The sequence below is a fragment of the Lepisosteus platostomus genome, chromosome 2, assembly GCF_059453375.1.
Source record: "Lepisosteus platostomus isolate fLepPlt1 chromosome 2, fLepPlt1.hap1, whole genome shotgun sequence".
Lineage (NCBI taxonomy): Eukaryota > Metazoa > Chordata > Actinopteri > Semionotiformes > Lepisosteidae > Lepisosteus > Lepisosteus platostomus.
The window spans coordinates 3,962,227-3,990,172 of NC_142612.1; the positions used below are offsets into that span (position 1 = coordinate 3,962,227).

Sequence of the window (27,946 nt, forward strand, 5' to 3'; positions counted from 1 at the left end):
ATGACATGCTGAGTGGGTCAAGTTGGGTGCTGAGCATGTAGTGAATATTTACCTCGACAACTTGGTTGTTTTAGAGAGTAACCCTGGTTAACGTTAGTCCAGTACAGTCTCAGAGAGGATGAATAAGTTTGAATGTGTCACGTTTGGGTAAAGGTATCGCCTGCTGAAGACTGTTTCATGTAGACCCGAATTATTGTAGATAGGGTGAGACGTTCCGCAGCAGTGTCGTTAACAAGCAACTGGCTTCCGGTCAAAGTCCGTGTAGACTTTAAAATCCTCATGCTCACCTATAAGGCTCTACATGGCTTGGCACCTCAGTACCTGTCTGAACTATTATCACCCTACTCCCCACCTCACAGCCTTCTCTCTTCCAATTCTGCTCTCCTTACTGTCCCCCAAGCCCGTCTACATTGTATGGGCGACAGGGCCTTCTCCTGTTATGCCCCCAAGCTCTGGAACTCTCTCCCAAGGATATCAGAGAGTCACCTTCTCTAAACTCCTTCATAGGGCGTAGTCTTGCGATATTTCCAAGGTGAAAAAAAGATGTTTTGACAGTATGCTGTACATGTGGGTCGAATGTTAAGCCAGAATCGAATATAACCCCAAGGTTTTTCAATTTTGATTGAAGCTCAAGTACAGAGCCATCTACAGACAGGGTTACAGGACTGGCTTTACGAAGTTGATGGGGGGTACCAATAAGCATGACTTCAGTCTTGTCACAGTTAAGATGAAGGAAGTTTTGAGTCATCCAAATTTTTATGTCAGAGATGCAATTAGATAGAATAGAGACAGCCACATCAGTGTCGGGTTTGGTATGGATGTATATTTGAGTATCGTCAGCGTAAAAATGAAAGCTGAGGCCATGTGATCTTAAAAGCTGACCAAGTGGGAACATATAAATGCTGAAGAGCAAGGGGCCCAGTATTGAGCCCTGGGGGACACCAGACTTGACAAGACCAATTTCAGACCTGTACCCATTGAGAGAGACAAAGTGACAGCGATCAGTGAGGTAAGACTTAAACCATTTGAGGGCAGTGTCAGAGACTCCAAACACAGTCTCGAGACGAGAAAGCAAGATGTTATGGTCAACAGTGTCAAAGGCAGCACTGAGATCAAGAAGGATGAGTATGGAAAGAGAACCAGAATCAGAAGCTATTAGGAGATCGTTGGTGACTTTGACTAGGGCGGTTTCTGTGCTGTGAAGTTGACGGAAGGCAGATTGGAGGGGTTCGAAAAGGTTGTTTGTCATGAGGTGGTTATGTAACTGAAGTGTGACAGCACGTTCTAGAATTTTAGAGAGAAAGGGTAAGTTGGAGATGGGGCGAAAGCTGTTAAGATTGTCGAGAGCCATGTTAGGCTTCTTTGGCACTGGGGTAATAGCAGCAGTTTTGAGGACCGTTGGTACAATGCCGGTTCTCAAGGATTAATGTATTATATTGAGGACAATGGGACAGAGAGAAGAGAAACAGGACTGGAATAAAGTGCTTTAAAGGTGCTATAATTATTATTATTATTATATTATTATAAAATAAAGTTTTTTATTATAACTCTGCCTTTGGGTGATGAGAATAATACCAGTATTGAACTGGAAACAATACTTGTTTAATACTGTCCATTCTCTAAGCACTTTACCCACCCACGGTGAATTATTGATTACGACCAGCCAGTGTCGCTATCGAGGGCTCCAGTGCACACACTTTGAAGTTCTTCTAAAATACCTGGATTGTATCCTTCGGTGTACCGCAGCGTGAAAGTATCGGTTCTTCTTGTTTGGTCTTTTAAAATATTGGTTAGATTGATAATCTTTTTTTTTTGCACAAAGATTGCTAGGTCTCGGAAGCCGGTTCTCTTCGAAAACCTCGAGTCAGTTAATTCTTAGGAAGCAAAGACCGTGATGGGGCGAAGGGCCGCCTCATTTGTAACACACGTTGTAGGTAAAGGTATTGCTTACATTTCCTCTTTGGAAACCATAGAAATTGTGATAATAAACGTTTTAAAGGTTTAGAAATGAGACCACTGAACTTGATTTGGTTTTCTTTTTGCTAGTAGCTACCTGGTCCGCGAATCTCATTCTGCCATCTGTAGGTCTTCAAATGTACTGCACTTAGGTTTATTTGCATTTGTTTTCTGTACGGTCTCAATGTTTCAAACTTTCACTGTTGATCCCATGAAATCCATTGAGTTTAATTTCTTAATACTTTTGGGGATTCCGAAACACAACATTCACCGCGAGTCATATCAGGAGCTGTCAGGCCCGGGCATCCCAGCAAGACAGGAGAATTACATGCATGCTGTCCTTAGAAATACCAATTGTGTTTAGGTAGGTTTTTATTCTGGCGATTAAAATGGTGCATACCACTGCAACCGTGGTCGTAATGTGTTAAACTGAACTTGAAGTCTTACAATAAAACAGCAGTTTTGAACTGCATGACCTAACAAAACTCTTGTCAGAAGCGGGATTCGAACCCACGCCTCCATTCGGAGACCAGAACACCCATCGCTCACGGAAGGTATCGAAACCTTGAGTCTGGCGCCTTAGACCACTCGGCCATCCTGACAATTACAGATGGTCGAGCGCACAAATACCTCACAACCGTCCATATGTTCTATTTGCTTCGGCCATTTTTACAAAATACCGAAAAGGGATTGAAAAGCAAAAGGATGCTATCAACATTGCAGCTGTTGTTTACATTGCAGTATGGAGTGGAGCGGGCGAATTGTTTACAGCTGAGAGTTTTGAAGTAGGGAGCTGTGTCTAGGAGTGTATTTCATGACAGAAACAAATAACTGTTTCTCAGTAGCAAATCACCTGTAATAGCTACATGGACACGCAGTTTTCACTGTATTCAGAATATCTGCACTACTATATATTGCATACACCATGGCCACATAACAGCTAACAGAGTTTTATTCAATTTCTATTACATCTAATAAAACCTTAATTTTTGTAATCTTAATTTTGTTTTTGTGATTTTTGTGATTCTTGTGATTTTTGTGAGCTCGCAGAAAAGACGTCATTGCCAGCAACTACTGCTGCACGCTGTAATGTTGTGCATTGGATAAATAAACTTTGATTTGATTTGATTTGATTCTGGCTCATTTTATTTTATTTTTTAAATTATTTTAGCAAGGAGCCTCTTCCACACACTTCGGTTAGTGCCCGTAACAATAAAGAGTGGAGGAGCGAGTTTTCTCCGCTTCTGAAAGCCTGCGCATTCATACAGCTGAACTCGGACAAAGCTCCGGCACCCCGAATGACGGAACGCGGCCCGCAATGGGTCTTATATTTCGCAAAAAGAAAACATCTTAACACACAAAAGGTGTCATGTTAACGCCAAAGGCAGCTTCTATAATATGGTGCATTGTTTTCTTGATTGCGATTCTTGGAAGAAAAGCGACACAGCCAAGGAAACACAAGTGGCTTTGATTGAGCGTTGCTTCGTTTTTTCATCAGGTTACATTTTGACATAATCTCCTCGTCCTCGAGTGTGGAAGGATATTTTATAAATAGCAGTTTTTATTTTCGTTATTCACCACGATCATTTTAACAACTGTTTATAACGCTTTATCGACATTAAATAGCCCACTTAAGTGCGATGAGATGTATTGTTCTGCGGTTGTACCGGCAGAAAGTCCCTCTAATGTGATAAAGATGTGCCTCGTTTTCCATTGCCACACTCGTGCATGGTTTTCCACAATTCTTGGATAAAAATCGCGCCCTGACGAGTCACCAGCTAATGGCCCGTCTGCTGTAACAAGAGGTCTCACAGTGGGTTTTTTTTGTTGTTGTTGTTGAACTTTTCGTGAATTGTTGAACGGACAAATCATTGTCCCGATTCATGTAACAGCATTCCTGCAGTTACTTTCATTCTTTGTAATTTAAGTAGATAATGTATTTGGAAAGCAATGAGATGTCTGTGACAGTCATGTGGCCAGCGCTAGTTACTTTTCGAGGCCCTATGAGCTACTCGCAGACGGAATGTAGCGAGGCAAGTCACGATCGGCTTTCGCTGATTTCTCAAATTAAAATCCCTTCCAGTCACCATGTACGGCGCCTTCGAAAGAACATTGCGGGTAAAACACCAAATATACATGGTAAGCTCTTTTAACTATATTAGTAGAGAGATTTAGATGCCTGGGTGGTTTATGTGTGTGACAGGCAAAATGAACTTGTAATTAAACTGCATGACGGTCTCTGAATAAACATTTCGACCAAAAGGAAAATATGTTTGAAAATATTTCATGTGTTATTTGGAAAACGCTATAGGCCTACTCAAATGCATGCACTCCATCGTGTTTTGGAAATGCGCTTCATAAAGATGTCATTTACAGCAGGATTACGTTTTGCTACTAATTAGAGGCAGCACACTACATTAGCCCTACATGATGAACACAATTAGTTTTTTTTTTCCGTAAGGAAAGCATTTTCCGGAGATGCAGAGATCTTTGACAGATTTAATCAATAATACCTCGATGTGGAATGAAAAATATAGCTACTACCAATACAGTGTTTTGTTTCTTTGTTCTGTTTGTATAAAATGAGACACTTTAATGTTATTTCCCGTGACATTTCACTTTTAAGCAGAGAATTGTGTTCTGGAAAATTGATTCCGAAGACAGAGGCTGTGTGCTGTGAATAATTATCGTGGTAGAGGAAGCGAGCATCAGGGTTTATTAACTTAAATGTTGACAAAAAGTTGTTTACACAAATATATAACACTTTATTCTGCACTTATTTGAGTGCAGAAATAAAACTGTTGTTATTGTTTTTTGCTTCATGCAAAACGCTATCCTTTTGGGCACAATTTGTCTTGTTTTCACATATGTTTTGACAGTACGCAAAAGGATGGAAATACCAGCATTTTACAATGTGGTGGATATATTTTTGGCTACAGCGAAGTACTCATTGGAGAACTATTATACGAAGAAAATATTTTTGCAGTATTCTGCAGTTTGCATGATAAAACCTGGGTGTAGTTGTGTCATGTGCCAACTGTGATTTTCAACTTTCCTATTGTAATCTGCGATGGGAGGCAATGTCGACAGAAACACCGGGGCATGTATTTTACATACGATATGATACAACTCATCAGTGCGAAAGCAGCACTTTTTTTTCTTCGGTTAGAGCATGTCATTTTATGACACTGTCCTACACTGACTTAAGTGTTGCGGTTGCGGTGCTCTTGACGAGCATTTTTACGTTTTTTTACACGTTTTTCGACTTCACATTTACACGCAATGGTAAAGCGAGAAGGCGCTGCCTGCATCTACCAAAAAGATCTTTGTTTGGTTTTGAAAGTGTTGAATTCAGAAGTCGAGGTTGCGAGTGAAGTAGGCCAGAACGCAAGTTGACAATGTTTTAGGTGAACATTGATGAATAAGCTGAATCTGTCTCTTCGGATAATTTGTTGGGGACAAAACCAAGTCAGGAATACGGTTTATTTTCTGAAGAAGGACGCAGACCAACTTTGTCTTATATAAAAAAAAAACTTTACTAACATAGATTGACAGATACCGATTTTTTAAACAATTCCCGATAACTTCTGCTTTTCGTCCTACATCATATCTCTTCTGCCTCTTCAGATTTAGAGTAATGAAAAAACTTGCTTTCCTTGAGGTAGTGCGTTGCATTTAAATTGAGTCACGCTTGGAGAAGTGGGACAGCTACGTTTAGGACAATCATTCAGCGCTGTTCACTGCTCTGCGCTAAAGGTCAACGACTGTTACTATCACTGCAGTTCACTAGCCTACACGAATTTCATTAATGTTTTTTCAACCTGAAATCCTTGTTCTGGCGCCTCCTGTTGGACTCACTGCTGCAAACACGGAAGAACGATCTTCGATCTAAAGAGGAATACCGAATATATATATATTTAAATTATCATATCACATTATATTCGTTATTACAACACACGTAACGCAATCGGGTTGTTTTTTTTCCCAACAAATTCAAAATTACCCATCTAGATTAAACCCTTTGAATACCTGGCAAAATCGTATGGTATAAAATGTATTCAGTCCCGCGCCTTTTACACGCGACGTCGATTTATTTGGTAAAATCTCAGGGTTTTGCAATTTCTGAGTACAGGATTGAGGGAGAACAAAAATGTGAATGGCTGGGGAGGGGAAAAAAAGTAAAACTCTTGTCAGAAGTGGGATTCGAACCCACGCCTCCATTCGGAGACCAGAACACCCATCGCTCACGGAAGGCATCGAAACCTTGAGTCTGGCGCCTTAGACCACTCGGCCATCCTGACAGCTGAGAGAGAGCGGCTCCGAAAAGGCTCTTGGTTTGTGCCGCAGTTCCAGCTGTTTCCAGCATGAAAGCAGAAACCTCTGCCGCTGGTTTGTCCATTTTTTTTTCGTTTGTGAGCGAGCTCCGCGGCTCAGTCTGGGCGGAGAAGCCGTGTGCAGACGCCCGGCTACGGAAAGGGGTTTCTGAACGTTGCGCGACTGAGTGCCGTATATACTGTATATACTGGCTTATGTATATGATTACCTGTTGCAAAAAAAAAAAAGGCAGTCTAAGCAGTTCAGGTTAGAAGGTTAGGATTTCATCGATTGGCTAGCCTGTGTCTTCTTTAGAAATTGTTTGCAAATCATGTACATTGGGCGTATTTAGAAAGGAATCAGCTCAGAACAGGTGTGAGAGGAGATCTGTGTTTCTTACAGTATGTGGGTTTGCGGTTTTAATAAGCTCAGTAAACACAGGCAAAGTTGTTAGTATGGTACTGAGAGAATCAATCAGTGCGCAAGACTGTCAATTTCACCAAATTAACCTTTGATTCGTCATTTAGGGTTTATAGGCATGAGATGTCCTGTATGGCTTCCTCACAAGCTTTGTAAGCATTGGTTCTTGTGGAGGGGAAATGGTTTGGATCGGATATGTGTGTATTCAACGGGAAGAAAAGACCAAACCAGAGCTCGAAACTTGCAGTTCGTGTAGATTTGGTCGTGTCGCTTGTAAAGGGGAATTCTGCAGAAAGGGCAAAGACACTGACAACACGTTTGTATTTTTCCCACGTAGGTTTTGTTTTATTTTTTGTTTTGTTTTTGTTTTTTGGGGGGGGGGTTACAATTGGGTCATTTTTTTTTATTTAAGAGTAGTTTAAAACAGCACGGGAAGGCATAGTTCAGCCTTGCAATGGAAATACAATGACAAGGACAAGGATGAGTACAGTGTAAAACAGAATGGCCCAAAATGTTTTTTGGGGGGGATTGAACAGAGCGATATACAGTATGTTAGGATCTGAATGTATACGTAGCGCTTCGTCCCAAGAAACATGAGCAGCTTTTTTAAAGTCAGGTTTTCTAGTAAGGTTGTTTTTTTTGTTGTTGTTGCTATGAATACAGCAAGACTCGAGCTAGTTCTCGTGTTTGTAGCAACAAGGCTGCAGACTAAGACGGGTTTTCCTGCGGCACTCAGTCGCGCAACGTTCAGAAACCCCTTTCCGTAGCCGGGCGTCCGCACACGGCTTCTCCGCCCAGACTGAGCCGCGGAGCTCGCCCGTCGTGAGAGCCCGGCTGGTAGGAACGACACGGATTTGACAGAGGTTACGAGTGCAGAACAGGAAGAAAAAAAAAACCCGTGCCACGATGAGCAGTACCGTCGACCTCCACCGATTGGGAGTGATCGGGAGCTGAGAGCGCCGTGCGCTCGGCAGAGCCGTGAAGTGCGGTCTGCAACAGTTCAAAAGGCAGCGCTGAGCCAGATAAGCGAGCACACACGCTCACGCCCGCCCGGAGCCCAGGTGACAGCCTATAGGCGCTGTACCGCAGGGGCCGTAACATTCAATTTACAGCTTTTTTTCAAACAACAACAAGATGAAAGAGTCTTCACCCAGCGTGATTCGCTTATCCACATACGTTCAGAAGCCCAGCCCCGCGGGGTTCAGGAACCCGGCTCCGGGACGGGCTGCCGAGGAGGCGACGCCAGGCGCCTGTCCCTCCGGCCGGCCGCGCTGCGCCGCTGCAGCGGGCAGCCCGGGCTCTGAGCCGGGCGAGCGAAGGGACCTCCGTCCGCAACTGGAGGCGAGTTGTTCAGGAAAAGAAAGTGACAAAGACCAGGTCAGTGCAACAATCATGGTAACACGGGGGGAAAATATTCAACGCAGCGCCCAAGTTCTGTACAGCAGAATTGAGCTTATATTTTTAAAGGTTTTGTTTCATTGCTGGTAAACTCAGTAGATTTGTCAGAATGGTGAGGTTTATCATTACTATATATTTACTCCTGTATATACTGGATTATGTATATGATTACCTGTTGCAAAAAAAAAAAAGGCAGTCTAAGCAGTTCAGGTTAGAAGGTTAGGATTTCATCGATTGGCTAGCCTGTGTCTTCTTTAGAAATTGTTTGCAAATCATGTACATTGGGCGTATTTAGAAAGGAATCAGCTCAGAACAGGTGTGAGAGGAGATCTGTGTTTCTTACAGTATGTGGGTTTGCGGTTTTTAATAAGCTCAGTAAACACAGGCAAAGTTGTTAGTATGGTACTGAGAGAAAGTGTGAGACAATCAGTGCACAAGACTGTCAGTTTCACCAAATTAACCTTTGATTAGTCATTTAGGATTTATAGGCATGAGCGAGGTGTCCTGTATGGCTTCCTCACAAGCTTTGTAAGCATTGGTTCTTGTGGAGGGGAATTGGTTTGGATCGGATATAGCTGATTGAACCGCATCATCTGCCTTCGTGCAGAGGAGTTTCAAGAGGCCTGAAAGATGCCCCATGTACAGTATTTCTTTGTTTGAAACGCTGGGATCAAAACTGTGAATTGGTTTTGTTTTCTGTTTGTTAAATAAATCCAGAATAAGACAGTAAATATAAAATATATAAATAATACATTTTTTCTCCCTATCTAAAGCCTCACAAAATAAGCGGGCAAACGGAGGACTTTACATACAGTAGGCTGCAAGATTGATATGATCCCTTCTGAAATTATTGCAGTTTAATTTTATATAATAAATTACCTCTTGATTATAACAACAAAATGCCTCAGTTTGCATGAACACTTCCAAATGAGTTTTAGCTCTGAAGGTGATTTCTCAAAAGTCCTCCTGAGTGCAGAACTTATCTTTTATTCACAGTGTGCAAAGAGTTTACCAGGCACACACAAACATTGACTTTTTGTCCGACTGCTTCTTTTGAAACTTAGTGTCCTAAAATGTGTGGCAATTTTTAGAGGGGTACCTTTGAACTTTATTTTCTCAGAACCAAGAAAACGTACAGCAGGGTTACCAAAGTGTTTACAAAGAGAGATCCATGTTTTGGTAAGAGGCCGATTGCAAGTGACGGCTTCATTCATGAGTCAGGAGTCAGGGCAAACAGATGAGTTTGACTTTAAGTAGCATCACAGTGCTGGGAGACGATCAGGCTCCTTTCCTGTACCTTAGAAGAGCCTCTAACAGTTTAACAACAGTTTGATCAACCCTGTTCCACACTGTGCTTGTGTTCATTCAATACCATTCTCTCCATCTAGGTTTGCAGCTGGAGAAGTCAAGCTTTTTGTCCTGTTCCAACAGCTTAACGGGGACTCAAATGGGCTAAGAAAGGTTACAAATGAGGACGTTTGGTTCATTTGGGCCATGAGGACGTTAGTAGCTTATTGATAGAAGAATCTCCTCCTGCCATTTCTTGAACGAGGCCAGATATTGGCTTAAATAACACTGCGGGTAGCTTGTTCCATACTCCAACAGCCCTTGGGGTAAAAAGAAATTGCTGCATGTTCTCAGTTTTAAACGTTTTTCCGTGTAGTTTCCACTGGTGTACTCTGGTTCACGCTTCACTGTTCATTCTGAAGGTGGACACCGACTTGACTTTGTCAACACCTTTGTGATTTTGGTATATTTTTTTTTATCAGCTGTTTGCCCAGTCTTAATTTCATTTGCCATTTCCACAGTATTCACTAATCCTCCGAATTTGATATAAGCTGTAAACCTGAATAGATTCCTAACTATATCAGAACCTCGATCATTATTAAAAATTAAGAAAAGCAGTGGTCCTAGTACAGATCCTTGCAGCACTCCACTAATCGTATCATGTATTTGAGTTCAAATTGTCTTCACTGAAACAGAAAGTATTTATTTACAAGGGTGAACAGGATAAAGATTTAAATGATAGTATATTGTCTAGTAAATTAAGCAACTGTCATTGGCGCTGGTACAAAAAATGTTTTTATGTGAAAAGGTTAAGGTTAAAAGAAGGATGCTGCAGGTATACTCTGTTCCAAAGGAATGGTGCTGATGATCTTTTGCTTAAACCACTAACCCTGCGAAGTTTCCTTGGAATGAATTTTCTATTTATTCCATTCATTGAATAAGTATTTCTCTTGAACATGCCGTATGATTTGATGTGACGATATAAACTACGTCATTACGACCACTGAGTCATTCGTTTTTACAGTAACTAAGTGCATTGAGTACATGAAATATTTTATTTAAGTTTGGTTCACCAACCGAGATGGAAATGGATTTGGCTGTCAGTCTGCTGGATGTACTGTACTGTAGATGCTCCAGAGAAATGGTCACCCCAACTCCATGGATGCTGCCCAGTTCTGTGTATTACTCTGTCTTGTTTTTGCTCCTTAGCTATCTCGGAAGAATGCCTCTCCCTATGCCATGTGGCCGCTACATGGGAACGTCTTCGAGAACCAGGGGTATGAAGCGGACAGCCCGGGCGCGGTCCACCCTCCGCTGGGCGACCCCAGCCAGGCCACCATTGCGATCGAGGGCATGAGCTGCCAGTCCTGTGTCCAGTCCATTGAGGGCGAGCTGTCCGATGTGAGGGGCGTGGTGGGAGTAAAGGTGTCTCTGGCCCAGGCTCACGCCCAGGTGGAGTACAGTGCCTCGGCCCTCACCGCGCAGGAGGTGTGCCGGCGGATTGAGGACATGGGCTTCGGGGCCAGCGTGGTGGCGGGCGAGTGCGGCGCCGGCGCCCCCGCCCCCCTCGGCGGGTCCTCGGTGAGGCTGCGGGTGAGGGGGATGACCTGCCGGTCTTGCGCGAGCGCCATCGAGGGGAAGGTGGGGAAACTGCGGGGCGTGCTGCAGATCAGGGTGTCCCTGAGCCGGCAGGAAGCCGTCGTCGCCCACCTGCCGCACCTCGTCCAGCCCGAGGACCTGAGGAACTGCATCGAGGAGATGGGCTTCGAGGCGGCCATCGGGACCGAGCCCCAGCCCCCCGGGGCGGCCCGGCTGCGGGCGGGGGGCAGGGCCCAGGAAGGGCCGCCGGCGGAGCGGGGCGCTGGCCAGGACGCGGCGGGAGAGTGGCGCAGCGCGGTCCTGGGCGTGCAGGGGATGCGCTGCGAGTCCTGTGTGAAGAACATCACCGGGCACCTCTCCGAGGTGGCAGGGGTGCGGAGCATCGCCGTTAACCTGGGACGCAGAAGTGCCGCGCTGCAATATAATCCCTCCTTAATCACCCTGGAATCTGTGAAGCGGCGGATAGAAAGCCTCCCGCCGGGGAATTTCGAAGTGTCCCTGCCCAGCGACGTGAGCGGCCTGCCTGCGGCTGCCCCGCTGTGGGCCACCGACCCTGGCTTCGGCCAGCAGCCCGGGCTGAGCCCTGGGGAGAACCAGTCTTCGCCGGTTGTGATTAACATTGGGGGCATGACCTGCAAGTCCTGTGTGCAGTCCATAGAAGGCGTGGTTTCCCAGAGGGCAGGTGTGCATGCCATAAAGGTGTCTCTGCCTGACGAGAGGGGCACCATCCACTATGACCCGAAACTCACCAACCCAGAGGAGCTGAGGGCTGCCGTAGAAGACATGGGCTTTGAGGCCTCCATAGCAGGTACTGCTAAAGACTCTGTCTACCCTTTTCACCCCATGTTTGTTATGACCAGGCACCACACCTGACCGCATTAATTGCACTCATTACCTCATTATCCAATCACGTCCCTTTCTTCACTATTTAAACTCCTTGTCCCCACACTTCCTCGCTGGGTATTTTGACTCAAAGGCTAGTCAGTTCGCTGCTTGCTTGCTTTCTCTCACCACGAGCTTTACCTGAATGGTCTCACGGATTTTGACTTCTCCTTTCGACCCTGGGATTCAGCTCTTTCGGACTACGCCTCACAGACTTATTTGCCATCTTAGACACCCACTTCGCATAGGATCCAGCTCGTTTATTAGCGCTCCGGTGTGACAATGTTGTTTATACAAAAAAAGTGTGTTAGGAACTCTGAGAAATATGGAAGGATTACACTTATAGCATCAGTGTATTTCTACAATTCATTGGCCTCTTTCATGGCTAAGAGGCTGCTTCATGGGGATATTCATTGGTGTTGCACAGAATTCCTCTTAAATTGCCTTTTCATTAATTCCCTGTCTGCCCACTCATTACACTTACCGTTGAATGTGCAACAAGTATAGCGTGAAAAAGAGCCTAAGTGTACTTCAGAAATCCGTGATTCGTCCTTTCAGTTATTTGTCAAGTGGAAAAATAAGACTCTTTATATAATCTTTAAAAAAAAAAGTCCATTTAATTTAATATGGAAAAGCTGTAGGAGTTGGCTGGAAGTAACTGCACTGCATTTGCTATAGGCTCTCCAGCTAATCCAGGTCCCCATGGTTACATCAGACAGAGCTATTCTATTTTTACTACCAAGTATTTTATGATTACTCTGTAGCTCTCAATGTACATTGGAGCACTAGAGCCCAGAATATCTATAACTGCTAGCCTCAAAGTCGAAGGACATTATGAACAGAATGTGTTTCCTCTCTGTACACAAGCTCTTCAGGTTAAACCTGAACTTTATGTATGTATGAGGAGATCATATGCATACGTCAGTGAGTGACCTGCAAATGCGCAACAGAGGTTAGTTCCCAGCTGGAAAGTAAAGAATGACGATAAAACACGTAGGTCATGTACCTGCACAAGGCTTCACAGCCAAAATGTTGTGTTTTTTCTTTTTTTCCTTCTACTTCTCAGTGTGGATATAACCTCTGCACTGTAATACCTTTTTATGTATTTCAATTTCTGGGCTAAAAGTCATTTTCAGTTACCTGCTCGAATACAAATAGCAGGTATCATTTCCTTTTTTTTCGCGTGTTACAAAATACCAAAGTAAAATTGTCATTTTATATTTGCTGACCATCTAATTTCATAATTAGAAATTAAAGTCTTTATCTGATGTGGTTTTTTTACATTTGTGTTTTACATAAGTGTGAAAGGCCCAGTCTCATGCAGAGCAATAGTCCTGTGTGAAACACTGTCAGGTGTATTTATTGTAGCAGTTCTGTGAAAGAGGGCTGTCACTGGTTTTATTGCCTGAAAACGGGTCTCTAAGTGCTGGTAATTCCGTCATTCTGACACCTCTTGTTTTTCATGCAGGGTCCACTGGAGCAGCTGTTCCGGAAGCCCTGTGGTCCAACGGTCAGATCTCAGAATCCCAGCCCGGGCCCCCCCCCCTCGGCCCATCACCCCCGTCCTTCCAGTCCCGGTCCCCCCGCCGCCCAGAGCACGCCGTCGTCCCGCACACGGGAGAGGCAGCACCCCAGGGCTCAGAGGACGGGAGAACCCAGAAGTGCTTCATCCACGTGACGGGCATGACCTGCACCTCCTGCGTGGCCAACATCGAGAGGAGCCTGCAGAAACACAGGGGTGGGCAGCACGCCGACAGCCAGGGGAGGAGCCACGCCTGAGCCATCTGTTAGCCTCGTAACTACCAGCACGCTGCTCGAAACAGAGTTTAGAGGACCGAGCGGTGACAGAAAATACCACTCAAGTGTTTTCATCGAAGTTGTAGAGGGAAGTGAGGCCAAGTAAGATTCTTCTGAGCAGGGCCTCTTCATTCTTTGTACGACAGTTTTTTAAAAACTGCTGATTTGGTTATGTGCACTAGTAATAAGTGGTGAAGTAAAGAGGTAAACATTACCAAATGACCTTGGATGATCTTATTCTCTTCCTGGAAAATCTGAACAAAACCTGAAACCCGTTGCGCGAGGACACCTGTGGCTGGGTTTCCATTTTTTAAAGTGGTTTTCTCTATGTAACTCTATTGAAGGTCAGTTTAAGTCGCCTGTAAGGATGAATTAAAACGGTTGAATATTGCTCTTGCCCTGTTTGCACATTGCGAACATGGAAGGAAAATGCAGGAATCAGAACTCTGCCATGATCTTGACCTCTCACTTGACACACGCACGCGTGTGACACCCTCGACCAATATCTGCAAAAGCGTCAGCTAAAAATGTTTTAGGATGTCACAATAGCTCAACAATGCATGAGACACTGTGCCCATAATACACCTTCTCAATCTGGCAGCGCTATATATGTTTCTGGAAGATGCTCTTTCCAGAGGTTGATCTCTCAGAACTCAAGCATATTCCTGACGGGCTCCTTGTGTCTTCCAGGTATAGTGTCTGTGCTGGTGGCCCTCATGGCGGGAAAGGCTGAGGTGAAGTATAATCCGGAGCTTCTGGATGCTTTACAGATAACACAGCTCATTATCGGCCTTGGCTTTGGCGCCACTCTGATTGAGGACAACGCCATCACAGACGGAAAGCTGGACCTTGTGGTGAGTAGAGCCTGATCTTTTACCCAGGCCAGAGGTCACTAGCCAGTAAAAAGCCCCAGGGTACTGCAAGGTCCTTCAACACCATGTGGAAGACCGCTACATAAGTAAAGAATTTAAATACCCTGTTCCAGGCCAGCTTTCTGTCTTTCGTGGGTCAGAGCCATGATTTACACCATTGAGGAAAAAGGACAGATAATGTTCAGGTCTTCCATCTAGTTAGCATACAAATATATCCTCAGATTTAGAAAACATTATTTCGAGTACCTCAAAGAAAACCTTTATGTTTATGTCAGGCACACAGTTTCTTGAATTTCAGCTCGCAGTGAGAGCAGGCATCTCCGTTGTCTTCAACAGGAGGTTTTATCTTTTACATTTGCACTGAGACACCCTCCTGTGCTCAAGGGCTTCTTGTGGCAACATTCCTCCATCAGATCCCACTGGTCTGCCGCTTTCTGAAACAGCTTCAGTGCACTCACGTCTAAACACCATTGCTGGGAAAAGTATCATGGAAATAAAAGTCTCCAGGTCCTTCTCCAAGTGCGATACATGTGTGTGATTTAATTGGAGAAGAAGCTTAGCGCAGATGCAAGGCGTGAGTTCACTTCCAGAGAAACTACTTTCTTAAGGATGTGACCACGTTTAGCAGTTGAGAGGTGACGAAATGATGGGGTTGATTCCATCCCAGACAATAAGTACATAGCAAAACTACATACTATTTATCAGTACCAATGAAATTTAGTTTGTGAACAGTAAGTTTTCAGTTTTATTTTCCTACATTTGTGTTGGGAATAACTATTAACAGAAGCCAGAGAAATCTTGCTGCATTAGTAACAGAATAGCCTCCCCATCACCATACTAGGACATTAGGACCCACATAGACAGCAGCCTGAGCATCCCCTACAGGTCTCACTAACACCTCTTCCAGCAGCAACCTTAGCTTTCCCAGGAGGTCTATCCTCCAGCTACTGGACAGGCTCACACCTGCTGAGCATCAGTGGGCTGCAGGGTGATGGAGCTTGCCATTCATTAACCCAGGCTGCTGCTGTTGTAAATATGCTTGACATGTCTCCTTAACAGTTCTAACCATTCTTCACATCGGATATTCTTTCCTCAAAGAGTGGTGGTTCCCCCGATAACGTGATCAATAAGCACAAGGCAGTTTCTGTCTAATATCCTCCACGGATATTCTCGTTGCCGCCCCCAGGTCACTGGAATGACGTGTGCGTCCTGTGTGCACAACATCGAGGCCAAGCTGATGGGAACCAGGGGAGTTGTGGAAGCTTCAGTCGCTCTGGCCACCAGTAGAGCTCACATTAAGTTTGACCCTGAGATCTTGGGAGCTCGGGACCTCATCCGGATTATAGAGGTACGGTATAAAGTTCATTGCTCACCTTGTTACATACGGCATGCAGCTATGTCTTTGAAGGAATTCCAAACGACATTGAAGGAGATTGCACCTTATTGTTGGGACTGTGGCTGTAATGGAGTGGAGTAATCTGGAGTGTTAGTCCAGGGTGGCACAGAAATGATCTACTCCTGGGAAAGTCGTTAATCAGCTGAGCTCAGACCAGCCCTGATGCTTACTCTTTCCCTCCTTGGTTTGGTCCCTCACCCTGGTTCTGCTTTCCCAGCTGTCAATTCCCATGGTAGCCGGCAGATCCTGTCTGACACGGCAGCAGTCGGTCATAATTTCACGGTCGCGTCACCTAGTTGGCTTAAAGTCCTTTCTCCATCTCGCACCGCCATGCTTTTTTGTTGTCTCATAAAAAGAGAACTGACCTGTCTATGCCCGAGAGCGAGTAGATACCTTTTGTCGTCTGTCGTACCTTTTTATAGAGAGAAATCGGAGGAATTGGCTCGCCTATAGGTGAAGCCGATTTCTTGAACAACCTCACAAAGAAAGCAAAGTATTTTCTTCAGTCTCTGGAGTGTTTCTTCTTGTGCTCTAACCTAAGACTAATACTCTAGGCCCCACGGCTCTGTTACAGTGGATTAAGCTGGTGCTACATTTGCTGTATTTCACATTATTTGTTTTGAATTATAGTGTTTAACTGGCATCAAAGTGCAGCATGGTGGTTCAATTTCCGACCTAGGCTGCTATCTGTGTGGAGTTTGCATGCTCCTCTAGTGATATCATGGGTTTTCTCTGGGTGCTCTGGTTGCCTCCCACAGTCCAAAGACATACTGGTAGGTTTCTAGGATATTTGGCCCAGGTGTGAGTGAGTTTGTGTCTGTGGGCCTGCCCTGTGTTGGACTGGCGTCCTGTCCAGGGTGTGCCCTGCCCTGTGCCCATTGCTTGCTGGGTTGGACTCTGATGTGTCCTGCAACCCTGAATTGGAAGAATGGGTTACCAAGTGGATGGATGGATGGAACTTGCCTTAAAACACACCAGAAAACTTGCACATTAGAAATATTTTCTTCAGTGTTGTAAAGTCCGGGTATGTTGTCTCATTATTACTTTTTCTTCATGGAAGGGGTTGGGTTTTGGTGCATCCATTATGAAAAATGAAGGTGTGGGCAGTAACCTGGATCACCAAGAAGAGATAAAACAGTAAGTGGTGTGGTCTTTGCTGCACTTTCCTTTTCTTTGTCTTTGATTTAATACATTTCTATTTTAAAGCCATATACTGTTTACAGATGACAGAAAACAGGAGGCTGTGTTACTGGGACTAGCTCTGTATTCTTGATGACCACTCTGCGCCAGCAGCTATGGTCTCTCCATCTAGTCTAACCACTTTTAGCTCCTGTTACCTTTCACGCAATTTAGGAAACGATTAAGTCTTGCAAAAGGGGTGCTCTCCACAGCAGACAAAAAAGTCCCACGTGGTGGTGTTTTGAGATATGGATGATCTCCAGAAAGCGGAGGTCAACTCATTTACTGGAATGAAGTTTTAAAAGAACGGCAGTGGCATGGCTTCTGTGTTTTCAGTGCAATGGTCTTGTTTCTCTTGAGTCATCCCCTGCCCGTGTGCTGTGTCTCTCAGGTGGAAAAACTCGTTCCTGTTCAGTCTGGTGTTCGGTATCCCTGTCATGGGGCTCATGATCTACATGATTGTCATGGACAGCAAGCACAGCAGTTCCATGCCCAAGGAGCAGAATATCGTGCCGGGACTCTCCATCCTCAACCTGGCCTTTTTTGTCCTCTGCACCCCCGTCCAGGTAAGCGCCTTAGAAAGACGTGTTTCCAGGAAAGCACAGGTTTTACTGCAGGAGTTATTTGCCAAGCCTCTGGCGTGGTACGGGGAGCAGACCTGCAGCTCTTCCCACGCGAGGATGCCGTGGCCCCACCTGGCCGGTCCGCGTGCGATCTGCAGTGGAGTCTGTCTTCTGCTGGGCCCTTGATCGCGCAACGCGGCGCACTTTCCCCTGCCAGAGAGCCGCTGCCCCACAGCTCCTGTCACCTCTGACGACCAAGGTGCTGGATCTCCGTGTTCTTCTGACTTCAGATAGCTCAGATAGCTCTCTTCAGATAGTCCAGACTCCCACAGAAATACCAATTAGCCCGGAGAGCGAGTTCCTCAGCTGTGACAGTGTGGTTCTCCCGCTCTGTGCTCCCCGGGGGCTGCAGGTGAAGGCCGGCCTGCGCCTGTACAGTTTTCACACCCGTCTGTTTGTTCTTCAGGTTTTTGGAGGCCGGTACTTCTACATCCAGGCCTATAAATCCCTGAAGCATAAGGCTGCCAACATGGATGTGCTCATAGTGCTGGCGACCTCTGTCTCGTATGTTTACTCCTGTGTGGTTCTGATAGTGGCCATGGTGGAGAAATCGGATCAAAGTCCGGTCACATTCTTCGACACTCCTCCTATGCTGTTTGTTTTTATTGCCCTGGGCCGCTGGCTGGAGCATGTAGCAAAGGTAACCACGTTCAATACACTGACCAAGCTTTTCATAATCATGGAGCAACACGCTCGGCAGATTATATGCATAAGCTGTTGTATTTATAATGATATATTATGATATTATTTGTATATCATATGTATATAAAATATAATGTATAAACAATTATAGCAAGTAGCAAGTAGTACACTTTTCCAGTGGAATATCCCTATCCATCATTTCCTAGCCTGTCCATGTGGCCTAATTCAGCAGTGTGCTACCAAAAGAGTGTAATGGCTTTGTTGTCACACTCTGATCTAATTTTAGAGTTTTATATTCCTTTTTTTATTTCACTTCCCAGTTGTGTTTTCTTGTGGTGAGGGGTTAAGCAGATTCACCAGGATGTGTTGAAATTCAGTCCTCAAGCACACAAAAAGAAATCTCAGAATAAAACCAAATTGATGTAAAAGCAGGGCTCTTCTTTCCCTAATTAGTATTGTTGTTATTGTGAATTAGCCTTTGAAGAAATACTGTATTTACTCTGTAGTAGGGTGTTAAGTTGGTGTGGGCTAAGCTCCAGGTAGTACTGGACTTTACTCTGCCTTTAATTGTAGGAGTTTTTTCATTTTGTTTTTCTGTTCCAAAGAGTAAAACGTCTGAAGCACTGGCTAAGCTGATGTCCCTGCAGGCCACAGACGCCACAGTAGTAACTATGGGCCCAGACAACTCTGTGCTCAGGTAATGGGCCTTCTTACTGTCAGACACTTCTTCTACTGGACATTAAAGAGCAGGAAACAATGCCATTAACTGATGGCTTGCGAATGTTTCCTTAAAGACGTCCGCCATGCAGAAATAAAAAAAATTAACAGAAAAATACTTTTTGGATCAAAGTAAGGGGCTTTATTATAAGAGGAATGTCATAGGAAGAATCTAAACTTGCAGTCTCAGCACACATTTGGAGTGTCATTTGGAGTGCCTGCCCTGCGGGTGACTTCAGATTTGTCTCTCATTGCTGAATGTGTTGGAATGTGTCTGCAGGAGTTTCATTCCTTCAGCTGTTTCTTCCTCATAACGTTCGATTCAAGGAACAGCACCTACTGCATTAGACTGTCCAACCAGCAAGCTGTGCACTAAACAAAAAAAGAGCTGTTCAATCTGTGTTAATTACACTCATTAATTACACTTGTCTCACTTGTGGCATCTCTCTGATGCTTGCACTTCAAAACTGTTTTCATGAATCAGAATTCACTACTTCCCACAGTATAATCTAATTAAGATCCAGAAATACATTGCAGAAGATACGTGAGTTGCAAAAATAACAATTACGATGCATTTGAAACCTGAACAGATCCCACAATTTCCTGCGTCACCGTTGTGTAACCTGAGAGTCAACAGCTGACAGAAAGAGTAATGAACTCGACTCTGCTCTCAAGGACAAATCACCACTAGGGAAAAGAGGAACAGGGATGCTGTAGTTTAACCCATTCCCATTGGTAGAATTAAATTAAAAATGGACAGTTTTCCTAAATATGTAGAATCTTTTCTTGCTTTTCATATTTCCAACATATCTAATATTGTTCTAACATCGCACTTAAATTCTGTGCCAGCCTGCACCCAGCTCCAGGTGAAGTTGCTGAAAAAAACTCTACTTGGCCTCTCCTGCTACATCAGAGAAACAGCCCTGGGCATGAACTTGCATGTCTGCTATAGACATTATAGTTCTAGCCCCTTCCTGTGTGGTGCAGGCCTCAAAACTCCAAGTCCGCTCAGTTACATCTGCGCGTGCTTTTGCTAAGGTTTACCTGATGATGGACGATGTCATCTGATGCTTTGGGCCTGGCCTCTCGGCTGGTGTTGACATGTGCAGTAGGTGAGAGGCTGGAGGACCAGCATCAGCCCCGGGAGTGGGGCACTCTTGCTGGGGTTCCCCGGGGCTGTGCGGGGGGATGAGCCGACAGCACTGAGCGAGCCTTGTGGCGTGTGTTACAGCGAGGAGCAGGTGCCGGTGGAGCTGGTGCAGAGAGGAGACGTGGTGAAGGTGGTCCCTGGAGGGAGGTTTCCTGTGGACGGGAAAGTCCTCGAAGGCAGCTCGATGGCCGACGAGTCTCTGATCACAGGTAGTGTTGCTGGTCCTTGGGTATGAAGCACAGATAGCAATACTACATCGGCATCACTGCTCTCGCTGACGTTTGTCTTCTCTTCTCACGCTGCTGGTCTGACTCTTTTTTACGTTGTGTGTTGTTGATCTTGTTGCTGCTGCTGCTGGTCTGTGTTTATGTTTTGGTGAATCTTTAAATGTCTTTGTGGCAGCGCATTCATGGAAATAAGCATTTCATTGCATGTGTGCAGATGACAAACAAACTGAACTGCACTGAATACAGTGTTACCCACCGCCCATCTGGCTAATATCGCAGCAGAAAGCTGTGCTTACGATAACTTGGTGTGGCACCCAGACCCTGCTTCAGCCTGCTTCACAATCAAGAACCTGCGCTTGGCCTCAGGGGAATTCAGCTGTTCTTTTTTTCCAAAGAGTCTGCAACTGCTTGAATTTTTTAACCCGGGTCAATTGGAAGAGATTTCAGGTTTATTTTTTAATCGTTCTTTCTGCCGGGGGATGACGATCGAAAACACAAGTGAATTTCGGCACAGCTAGCAACTGAGGGTACCTGCTGGAAGTGGGGTTCTGCGTTCCCTGGGGGAACTGGGTGTCGTTCTCTTCACTTCCCTTTCAATACAAGCTTGAGGCGGGTGAGGGTAGGCAGTGAACCCCCTCTCTCTCCTGCTCCTGCTTCAGCTCGTTCCTTCTGATTGGATGCCTTGACCTTTGTGTGAGATAACACCAGGGTCTCAAGCTGCAAGCGCAGGGAGGCAGCTTTTAATCAAATGGGGTTGTTTTTTTTAAAATGAAGATGTCTTTATGGCCTTGTTGTCTAGTGAGGAAGCGGGGCTGCAGTGTGTGTGTTTCCCCACAGGGGAGCCTATGCCCGTCACCAAGAAGCCAGGCAGCACGGTGATTGCTGGCTCCATCAACGCCCACGGCTCTCTGCTTGTCCAGGCCACGCACGTCGGGGCCGACACCACCTTATCCCAGATCGTGAAACTAGTGGAGGAAGCCCAGACATCCAAGGTACTGTAGATACCAACAGAAAGCCGTCCGAACGCCTTCCCTGCTAACGTGGTTCATGTCAAATGGTTAAAGGCCTGTGTGGACAAGAAGAAAAATCATTGCACATTAAGGTTTTTGAAAAACTGGCTAATTATGTTTTAAAAATTTTCGTGGCATTCCGAAGGCCTTTAGTGAACATTCGTTCCACTTATTGATTTAGATGGGAAAAGCAGCGTTAATGAGCCCCACCCTCATAAATATTACCACAAAACGAGAGGTTCTAGGTAATTAGCAACAAAATCTACCTGCTTAATGGTCCTCTGTATTCATGGTGTCAGTGAAACCAAAACCAGAATTAGTTTCTAAGAACATTAGTGTGTTTGCAGGAATGATTGTAAAGCTTTTACAGGTTAATACTATTAAAGATGTTACAGAAATGTATAATTTAGTATAGCGATATAAAAGTCACACATAATGTATTTTATGTTTAGCAAGCAGCATTTAGAAAACAGTAATATACCTCCCTAAAGCACTAGAGAGCACTCATAGGTTCTAATTACAACTATAAATTCATTTCTCCGAATTTTTAAGAACATTTTTAGAATGCATGGAGCAGCTTCCCAACACACGTGGGGAAGCTGGTCGTTTCATGAGCCGTCAAGAAGAATTAATCGAGTTTACTCATCTGGAAGGCTCATGTTGGTTAGAGTGCTTTTATAGATTAATAGCTATAAAACATTTAAGATGAACCTAAGATGAAATCTTATACCACACTTGGGTAAGCCATGAGTAAAACAACCATATCCCTGACCGAAGTGAAAGTTTTATGATTTACTCATCCTAACCTTAATCAGCCACTATTTCTAAACTTATTTTCTGTGCTCTTTTGTCATCATTTCCAAAACTAACTCTGAAAGTGATAGAAATTGTTCAAACTTTTCTTAATTATAACATTAATACATCAAAAACCATGCAGGTAGATTGTTTTTTTAAGAACCGAAGCTATGGTTAGGGTTAAACTTCCCCATAATTTAATCCTATTTAACCTAACGCTACCATCCTGATAATATTAAAACCGCATTTGGAATAGTAGTATAAACAAAGTTTGAGTGTTGTTTCGTATTACACCTTCACTAAATTTTGGGGCAGGCTGCAGTTGGAAGACATAGTACAATTGTGTACTTAGGTTGAATCCTCCATCCTGCTAATTTAAGACCTTTGAAGTGAGCGTAAATCTTGTTTCACAATACCTAAATTAAGCCATGAGGACTACAGCCATAATCCTGATTGAAGGCAGAAATGTTTTGGTTTATCTACCCCTGAAACTTGAAAAGGTATAGTCATAACAGTTGAATCAATTCCTTTAACAGAAGTGTGACTTTTTGTTTTCAACAGGCACCTATACAGCAGTTTGCAGACAAGTTGAGCGGGTATTTTGTGCCTTTCATTGTCATCATCTCTGTTCTGACGTTAGTGGTCTGGCTCATCATTGGTTTCGTGAACTTCAGTATAGTAGCTGATTTTTTTCCCGTAAGTATCACACAGTTTATTACATTTTAAAACCTAGTACAATGGGAAAGATTAGGTTCATGAGGCTGTTTTGTTCATGAGCAACTAAATCAGTGTAAAAAGAAATGTCACAATCTTAGAAGACTTGGTGCATCTTTTTGTTATCTCCATAAACTCTTCTCTAACCTCTCTGTTAAAAATGTGTGTCTGTGTCTGTTGTGGAAATGCCTAATGTCTCTTCAGCTACTTCATGAATTTGAAATGCAAATTATAACAGCTTTTTTAACCCTAAATATGTAGGAAATTTGATTTAAGGTGAAACAGAGAGTTGCAGTGAGGAAGTTAACATGCATCTGCTTACCGCTTTGCTTTCTGCGGAGCTGAGCGACAGCCGTGTTGTGATTTATCCCGGCTGCTCCGGGAGCCCAGTGATGGGCGCTGGGCTGACGCCGGGCGTTGCTGTCGGCAGGGCTACGACAGGGACACCCCCCGCGTCGATGTCGTGGTGCGCTTCGCCTTCCAGGCCTCCATCACGGTCCTGGCCATCGCCTGCCCCTGCTCCCTGGGCCTGGCCACCCCCACCGCCGTCATGGTGGGCACCGGGGTGGGGGCGCAGAACGGCATCCTCATCAAAGGAGGGGAGCCCCTGGAGATGGCCCACAAGGTAGAGTCTGCGCCCGCCTCCTGCTCCTCCTCCTCCTCCCCCCACGACACACCGTGGAGGCGGCGGCTTCAGAGCAAGCGCAAAGCGCTGTCTTGTCCTGCCTCTTGCGTTTCTGTGTGAGCCGTCGGACAATCGAGCCAACGGCTGTAGTGGCCCCACGACTGGAAACTTCCTCTTTTATAGGGGAAAAAGAAAAAAACTTCAAAGTGCTGCTCTAACTCTTTAGAGTTGCTTTGGAGGGGGCACTTTGCCCAGGGTGGAAAATAAGCACTACGTGTTCATGTTATAAACATACAATACACATCTAATATATAGTATAAATATCATTTACAATAAATATCTAATATGCTACAGGAATGAAATATAATGTTCGTGTTATAATTTAAAACCATGCTCTCCGGAGGTCTTGCAGCAGTACAGAGGCAGACCGGTGAGGAGTCTGTAATCTTGGATATCTCAAGGGTCCTGAGTCTCTGCTCTGTGCCCCTCTCCCTGCCTGTTCAGATCAAGGCGGTGATGTTTGATAAGACGGGCACAATCACGAACGGCGTGCCACGGGTGATGCGTGTGTTGATCCTACCGGACAGCGGGCGGCTGCTGCCCCTCAGGAAGGTGTTGGCAGTGGTGGGCACAGCGGAGGCCAGCAGTGAGCACCCGCTGGGCGTCGCCGTCGCCAAGTACTGCAAAGAGGCAAGTGCACAGCCGCCTTCGGTCACTGAAGGACCCCCCAGGACTGGTACAGGCCTCCACCATCAGCACCTGCAAATTCAAACAGCCCTTGCATGAGGGATATACATACACTCATCTCCTAGCTGCCTTATTAGACATCCCTCACTCTCTCTGCAGTACAGGTAAACAGAAGGATTAGTCTCTTGACCCTTCATTAAGAAACTGGTGAAGGTGTCCTCAGGGTGTCCCAGATCTCCCTGGAGATGTGGAATAACACTGGTAACAAAAGCACAACAGACCACAGTCACCTGGGTGCATAATGAGAGGTCGCAGTCGAAAACTATCATGCATTTAAGAAAAATAATATTTCTCATCTGGAGGCTCTGATCATTAGTCGTTCACTCTGAAATGAATAATGGAAATGTTCGGCTGTTCAAGCAAAGCAAGAGATTTTGTCTCAAGGTAAAATGTGTTAAGGTTAAGTTGGTTAAAGCGTATACACAAAAGGCTTTAAAAGGTGAAAGAGGGAAGTGTTTTGTGACAAGCTGGAGAGCAGGAACAGTCTTGCATAGGTAGTTTCCAAGTACTCAGGAAGAGCTGTTGAATTCTTTTTCTTGCTAGTTGTTGTATTTACTTCAGGAATGTTTGTGAGCGATTGTTTTCAGTAGTCAGTAAAATGAAGCACTGGTGCCTTTCATTGCCTGCCTTAGAGGAACCAGATCCACTGACATGGAACACTGAGAATTAGTATATAATAGTATAAACTTGAATTTATGAGACTCGTGAGGCAGCTTTAAAAGTTATTGTTTTAGATTGCCTATAATCTTAATGCAAAACATTGTAATAAAGTAGTACCAGCCTCTCCCAGAAGGCATTGCTTGAAAGCCCACATGCCTCTGCATGCCGCTAAGAAATAATATGTTCAAGGTGGCGATGCACGTAGTCATTATAGTTCTACAGCGGCATCGTTTGCATCAACATCTGTCAAAAGAAAGCCTTAATAATAATCTCATCTGAGCTGTGTCAGAGAGAAAGTTATAGATATATCGATTGTGCAGTAATGCATGAGAAATATTTCATATTTAAATATTTCATTAAAGATGCACAGGAATTCCTCCCAACATAGGAGAGCACTCACCCTGTGACAGTGGTCTCTCACCCTGCAGGAGTTGTAGGGAGCTTCATATAGTCAATGAGTACAGACTGGGAAAGCTAAGGTTGTTGCTGGAAGAGGTGTTAGTGGGACCAGTAGGGGGCTCTCACCCTGCAGTCTGTGTGGGTCCTAATGCCCCAGTATATCGACGGTGACACTATACTGAAAAAAGGCACCGAGACTGAAGGTCCTGACTCTCTGTGGTCTTTAAAAATCCAGATGAGTTTCTCGAAAAGAGTAGGGGTGTAACCCCGGTGTATTTTTGAATGGAGTGTCCAGAGAAGGTGTAAGGAATTATTAATTTTTATTCTTAGACCTGTTGCATTTAGTTTAATTTAGTTGCATTAAATTCAGCCAGTCAAGAAAGTAATTCTTCCATTGATGTTATTCAGAGCTCAGCTTGGATGAAAACCAGATGATAACTTGGCTTTCCAGGAGCAGGCTTGCGAACCACTGCCCTGTGGCATGACTGTGACAATCTGTCCTCGTCCCCTGAGACGGAGAGGAAGGGCTCCCAGAATGAACAGCCTCTGTTCGGCCTTGTTTCAGGAGCTGGAGACGGACGCGCTGGGATATTGCACAGATTTCCAGGCCGTACCAGGATGTGGGATCAGCTGCAAAGTCACCAACATTGAGGCCCTCCTGCAGACACACCAGGGGAACAAGAACACCAAGAACACCCAGCTTACCCACAGTGAAGGAGCCCCCACTGACGAGAGCCTCCTGGTCATCGACACTGACACTGCAGGTCTGTGGAGTTCCCTCTGCTCCGCATCTTCGCTCTTCTCCTGCCACACCCTGCCACACAACACTGGAGTCATGACCTGAGGTGTTGGGACCAATCCTGGTGTTTATCTTCAGAAAGAGAGAAGATTATGGAAGCGCCTTTATCAAAATAACACAAATGAGCCACAGTGAATGACGGTGGGCTATTCAAATAAATAGCCCACCGCCCACCATAAATTGTGTTGCCTTTTGTTTAATTTAAATTTAGCAGCTCTAAAACAGCATCTGTTCCTGATGAGAGGCAAATTGCAATATCTGGAGATTCCTGAAAGAGCAAACCACTTAGCAGGGCTCACAGCTCAGGAGCGTTTGCTGTTGTGTGCTCTTCTCTGGCGGCGTGCGGCGCTGTGCACTGATCAGCTCACGGTGTCTTTCCAGGTCCGCCCCCCTGTCCCACCTACTCTGTGCTGATCGGGAATCGAGAGTGGATGAGACGCAACGGGCTGCTTGTCCGGAGAGACGTGGATGACGCCATGTGCAGCCATGAGGTTAAAGGGCAGACGGCCATTCTGGTGGCCATTAACGGTATACCGGCCGGAGGCTTTCTGTCCAGGAAGCCGATCCCTGCTTTTCACTAAACAGTGGACACCAGCTGCGAGGAGAAGCGCACTTTATCTGAGTCAAGGTTCTTGTGTGAATGACCAAGAAAAAAAAAATGATCAGTTATAAATCAGAAATCTTACCCTGTTCAGAGTGGGATTTTGTTTTAACGGCGCATCACGCTGTCTTCTGCTGAGAGCTGTACTAAATTTGTTGCATCGTATGCGTTTTGGGGGCTCATTTTAACGTTCCCCCTGCACAAAAGAGATGACACCATGTCAGAAGGTTAGAAATATTGATTGTACACTAATGCCTGAGAAATGTATAACGTGGATGAAAGAAGCACAGGTATTCTTCCAGACATAGGAGAGCACAGACCCTGTTTCATGTCTGCTTTGGTCCCCGGCTTTGGAAGGATGTGCAGGTTCTTGGGAAGCTTCAGTTGCAGTTTTGGCACAAAGTTGTTGTTTTTTATGGCTTCGCACAGCAAGCAGGATTCGCCAGCGGAGGCTAATTGCTCCCTGGCCGCGACTTCTCTCGCTGCAGGCGTGCTGTGCGCCATGATTGCCGTCGCGGACACGGTGAAGACGGAGTCGGCCCTGGCCGTGCACGTCCTGGACAGCATGGGCATCGAAGTGGTCATGATCACCGGGGACAACCGGAAAACCGCCAGAGCCATCGCCACGCAGGTGGGCCGCCGGCCGCCGGACACTGGGGCACACAGCCACCAGCCCCGAAAGACCAAAACAACAGGCTGCCTCCAGATATTTCTGCTCTGATGGCTAATTTCCTGATTAGAATTAGAATTTCTCATTTGAAAACAAGGAACTTCTTGACATGGCTAATACACAATATTATTATATACGCTATATTATATTGTTGCAAATTGGGGGGCTATGAAACTGGTGAAAATCAGGAATTGACTGAATCTCTCTCTCTGCACCCTAAAGGCCACAAAATAAATGGGAGCCTATATCCCTGTCCATAAAATGCACCCTAATCAGGAAAGACGTTTCTAAGTGAAGTACCAGGAACCCAAGGCCCCTAAAAACACAGAATAGCATGCTCTCTCCAATAAGGTTCAAATACTCAGCTCCAGTCGGGTTTGGTTTGGATGATCATGAAGTAGGAGCCCTTGCCTGGCGCAAGCTTCAGGTTCCAACTCCTCTGGACTCCTCTCTCTTCTCCCAGCTTC

The 27,946-nt window shown here is 45.1% G+C and overlaps 1 protein-coding gene and 2 non-coding genes across 5 annotated transcripts in view; 1 reads left to right on the plus strand and 2 right to left on the minus strand.

Moving 5' to 3' along the window:
- Positions 1–2,445: 2,445 nt before the first annotated feature.
- Positions 2,446–2,558, minus strand: trnal-caa (transfer RNA leucine (anticodon CAA)). The gene is made up of 2 exons: positions 2,521–2,558; positions 2,446–2,491 (listed from the first exon to the last, which is right to left on the minus strand). It is a non-coding gene; the product is annotated as a tRNA-Leu (tRNA).
- A 1,402-nt stretch (positions 2,559–3,960) lies between these two features.
- The window catches only part of atp7b (ATPase copper transporting beta), a 29,858-nt gene continuing 5,872 nt past the window's right edge, over positions 3,961–27,946 (plus strand). The window contains exons 1-17 of one of the 3 annotated variants that reach the window (XM_088646580.1): positions 3,961–4,095; positions 10,585–11,782; positions 13,325–13,594; positions 14,344–14,507; positions 15,712–15,873; positions 16,982–17,058; positions 17,492–17,666; positions 18,130–18,363; positions 18,971–19,062; positions 20,314–20,441; positions 21,297–21,451; positions 22,826–22,960; positions 23,409–23,603; positions 24,108–24,293; positions 25,975–26,173; positions 26,590–26,736; positions 27,298–27,440. In XM_088646580.1, the coding sequence (XP_088502706.1) occupies positions 4,045–4,095; positions 10,585–11,782; positions 13,325–13,594; positions 14,344–14,507; positions 15,712–15,873; positions 16,982–17,058; positions 17,492–17,666; positions 18,130–18,363; positions 18,971–19,062; positions 20,314–20,441; positions 21,297–21,451; positions 22,826–22,960; positions 23,409–23,603; positions 24,108–24,293; positions 25,975–26,173; positions 26,590–26,736; positions 27,298–27,440 (3,711 nt within the window). In that variant the 5' untranslated portion in view covers positions 3,961–4,044. Of the gene's footprint in view, positions 4,096–6,504; positions 8,068–10,584; positions 11,783–13,324; positions 13,595–14,343; positions 14,508–15,711; positions 15,874–16,981; positions 17,059–17,491; positions 17,667–18,129; positions 18,364–18,970; positions 19,063–20,313; positions 20,442–21,296; positions 21,452–22,825; positions 22,961–23,408; positions 23,604–24,107; positions 24,294–25,974; positions 26,174–26,589; positions 26,737–27,297; positions 27,441–27,946 lie in introns of those variants that run through there. The other 2 variants (XM_088646574.1, XM_088646579.1) reach the window with 2 other exon arrangements.
- Positions 6,145–6,257, minus strand: trnal-caa (transfer RNA leucine (anticodon CAA)). Its single transcript has 2 exons — positions 6,220–6,257; positions 6,145–6,190 (listed from the first exon to the last, which is right to left on the minus strand). It is a non-coding gene; the product is annotated as a tRNA-Leu (tRNA).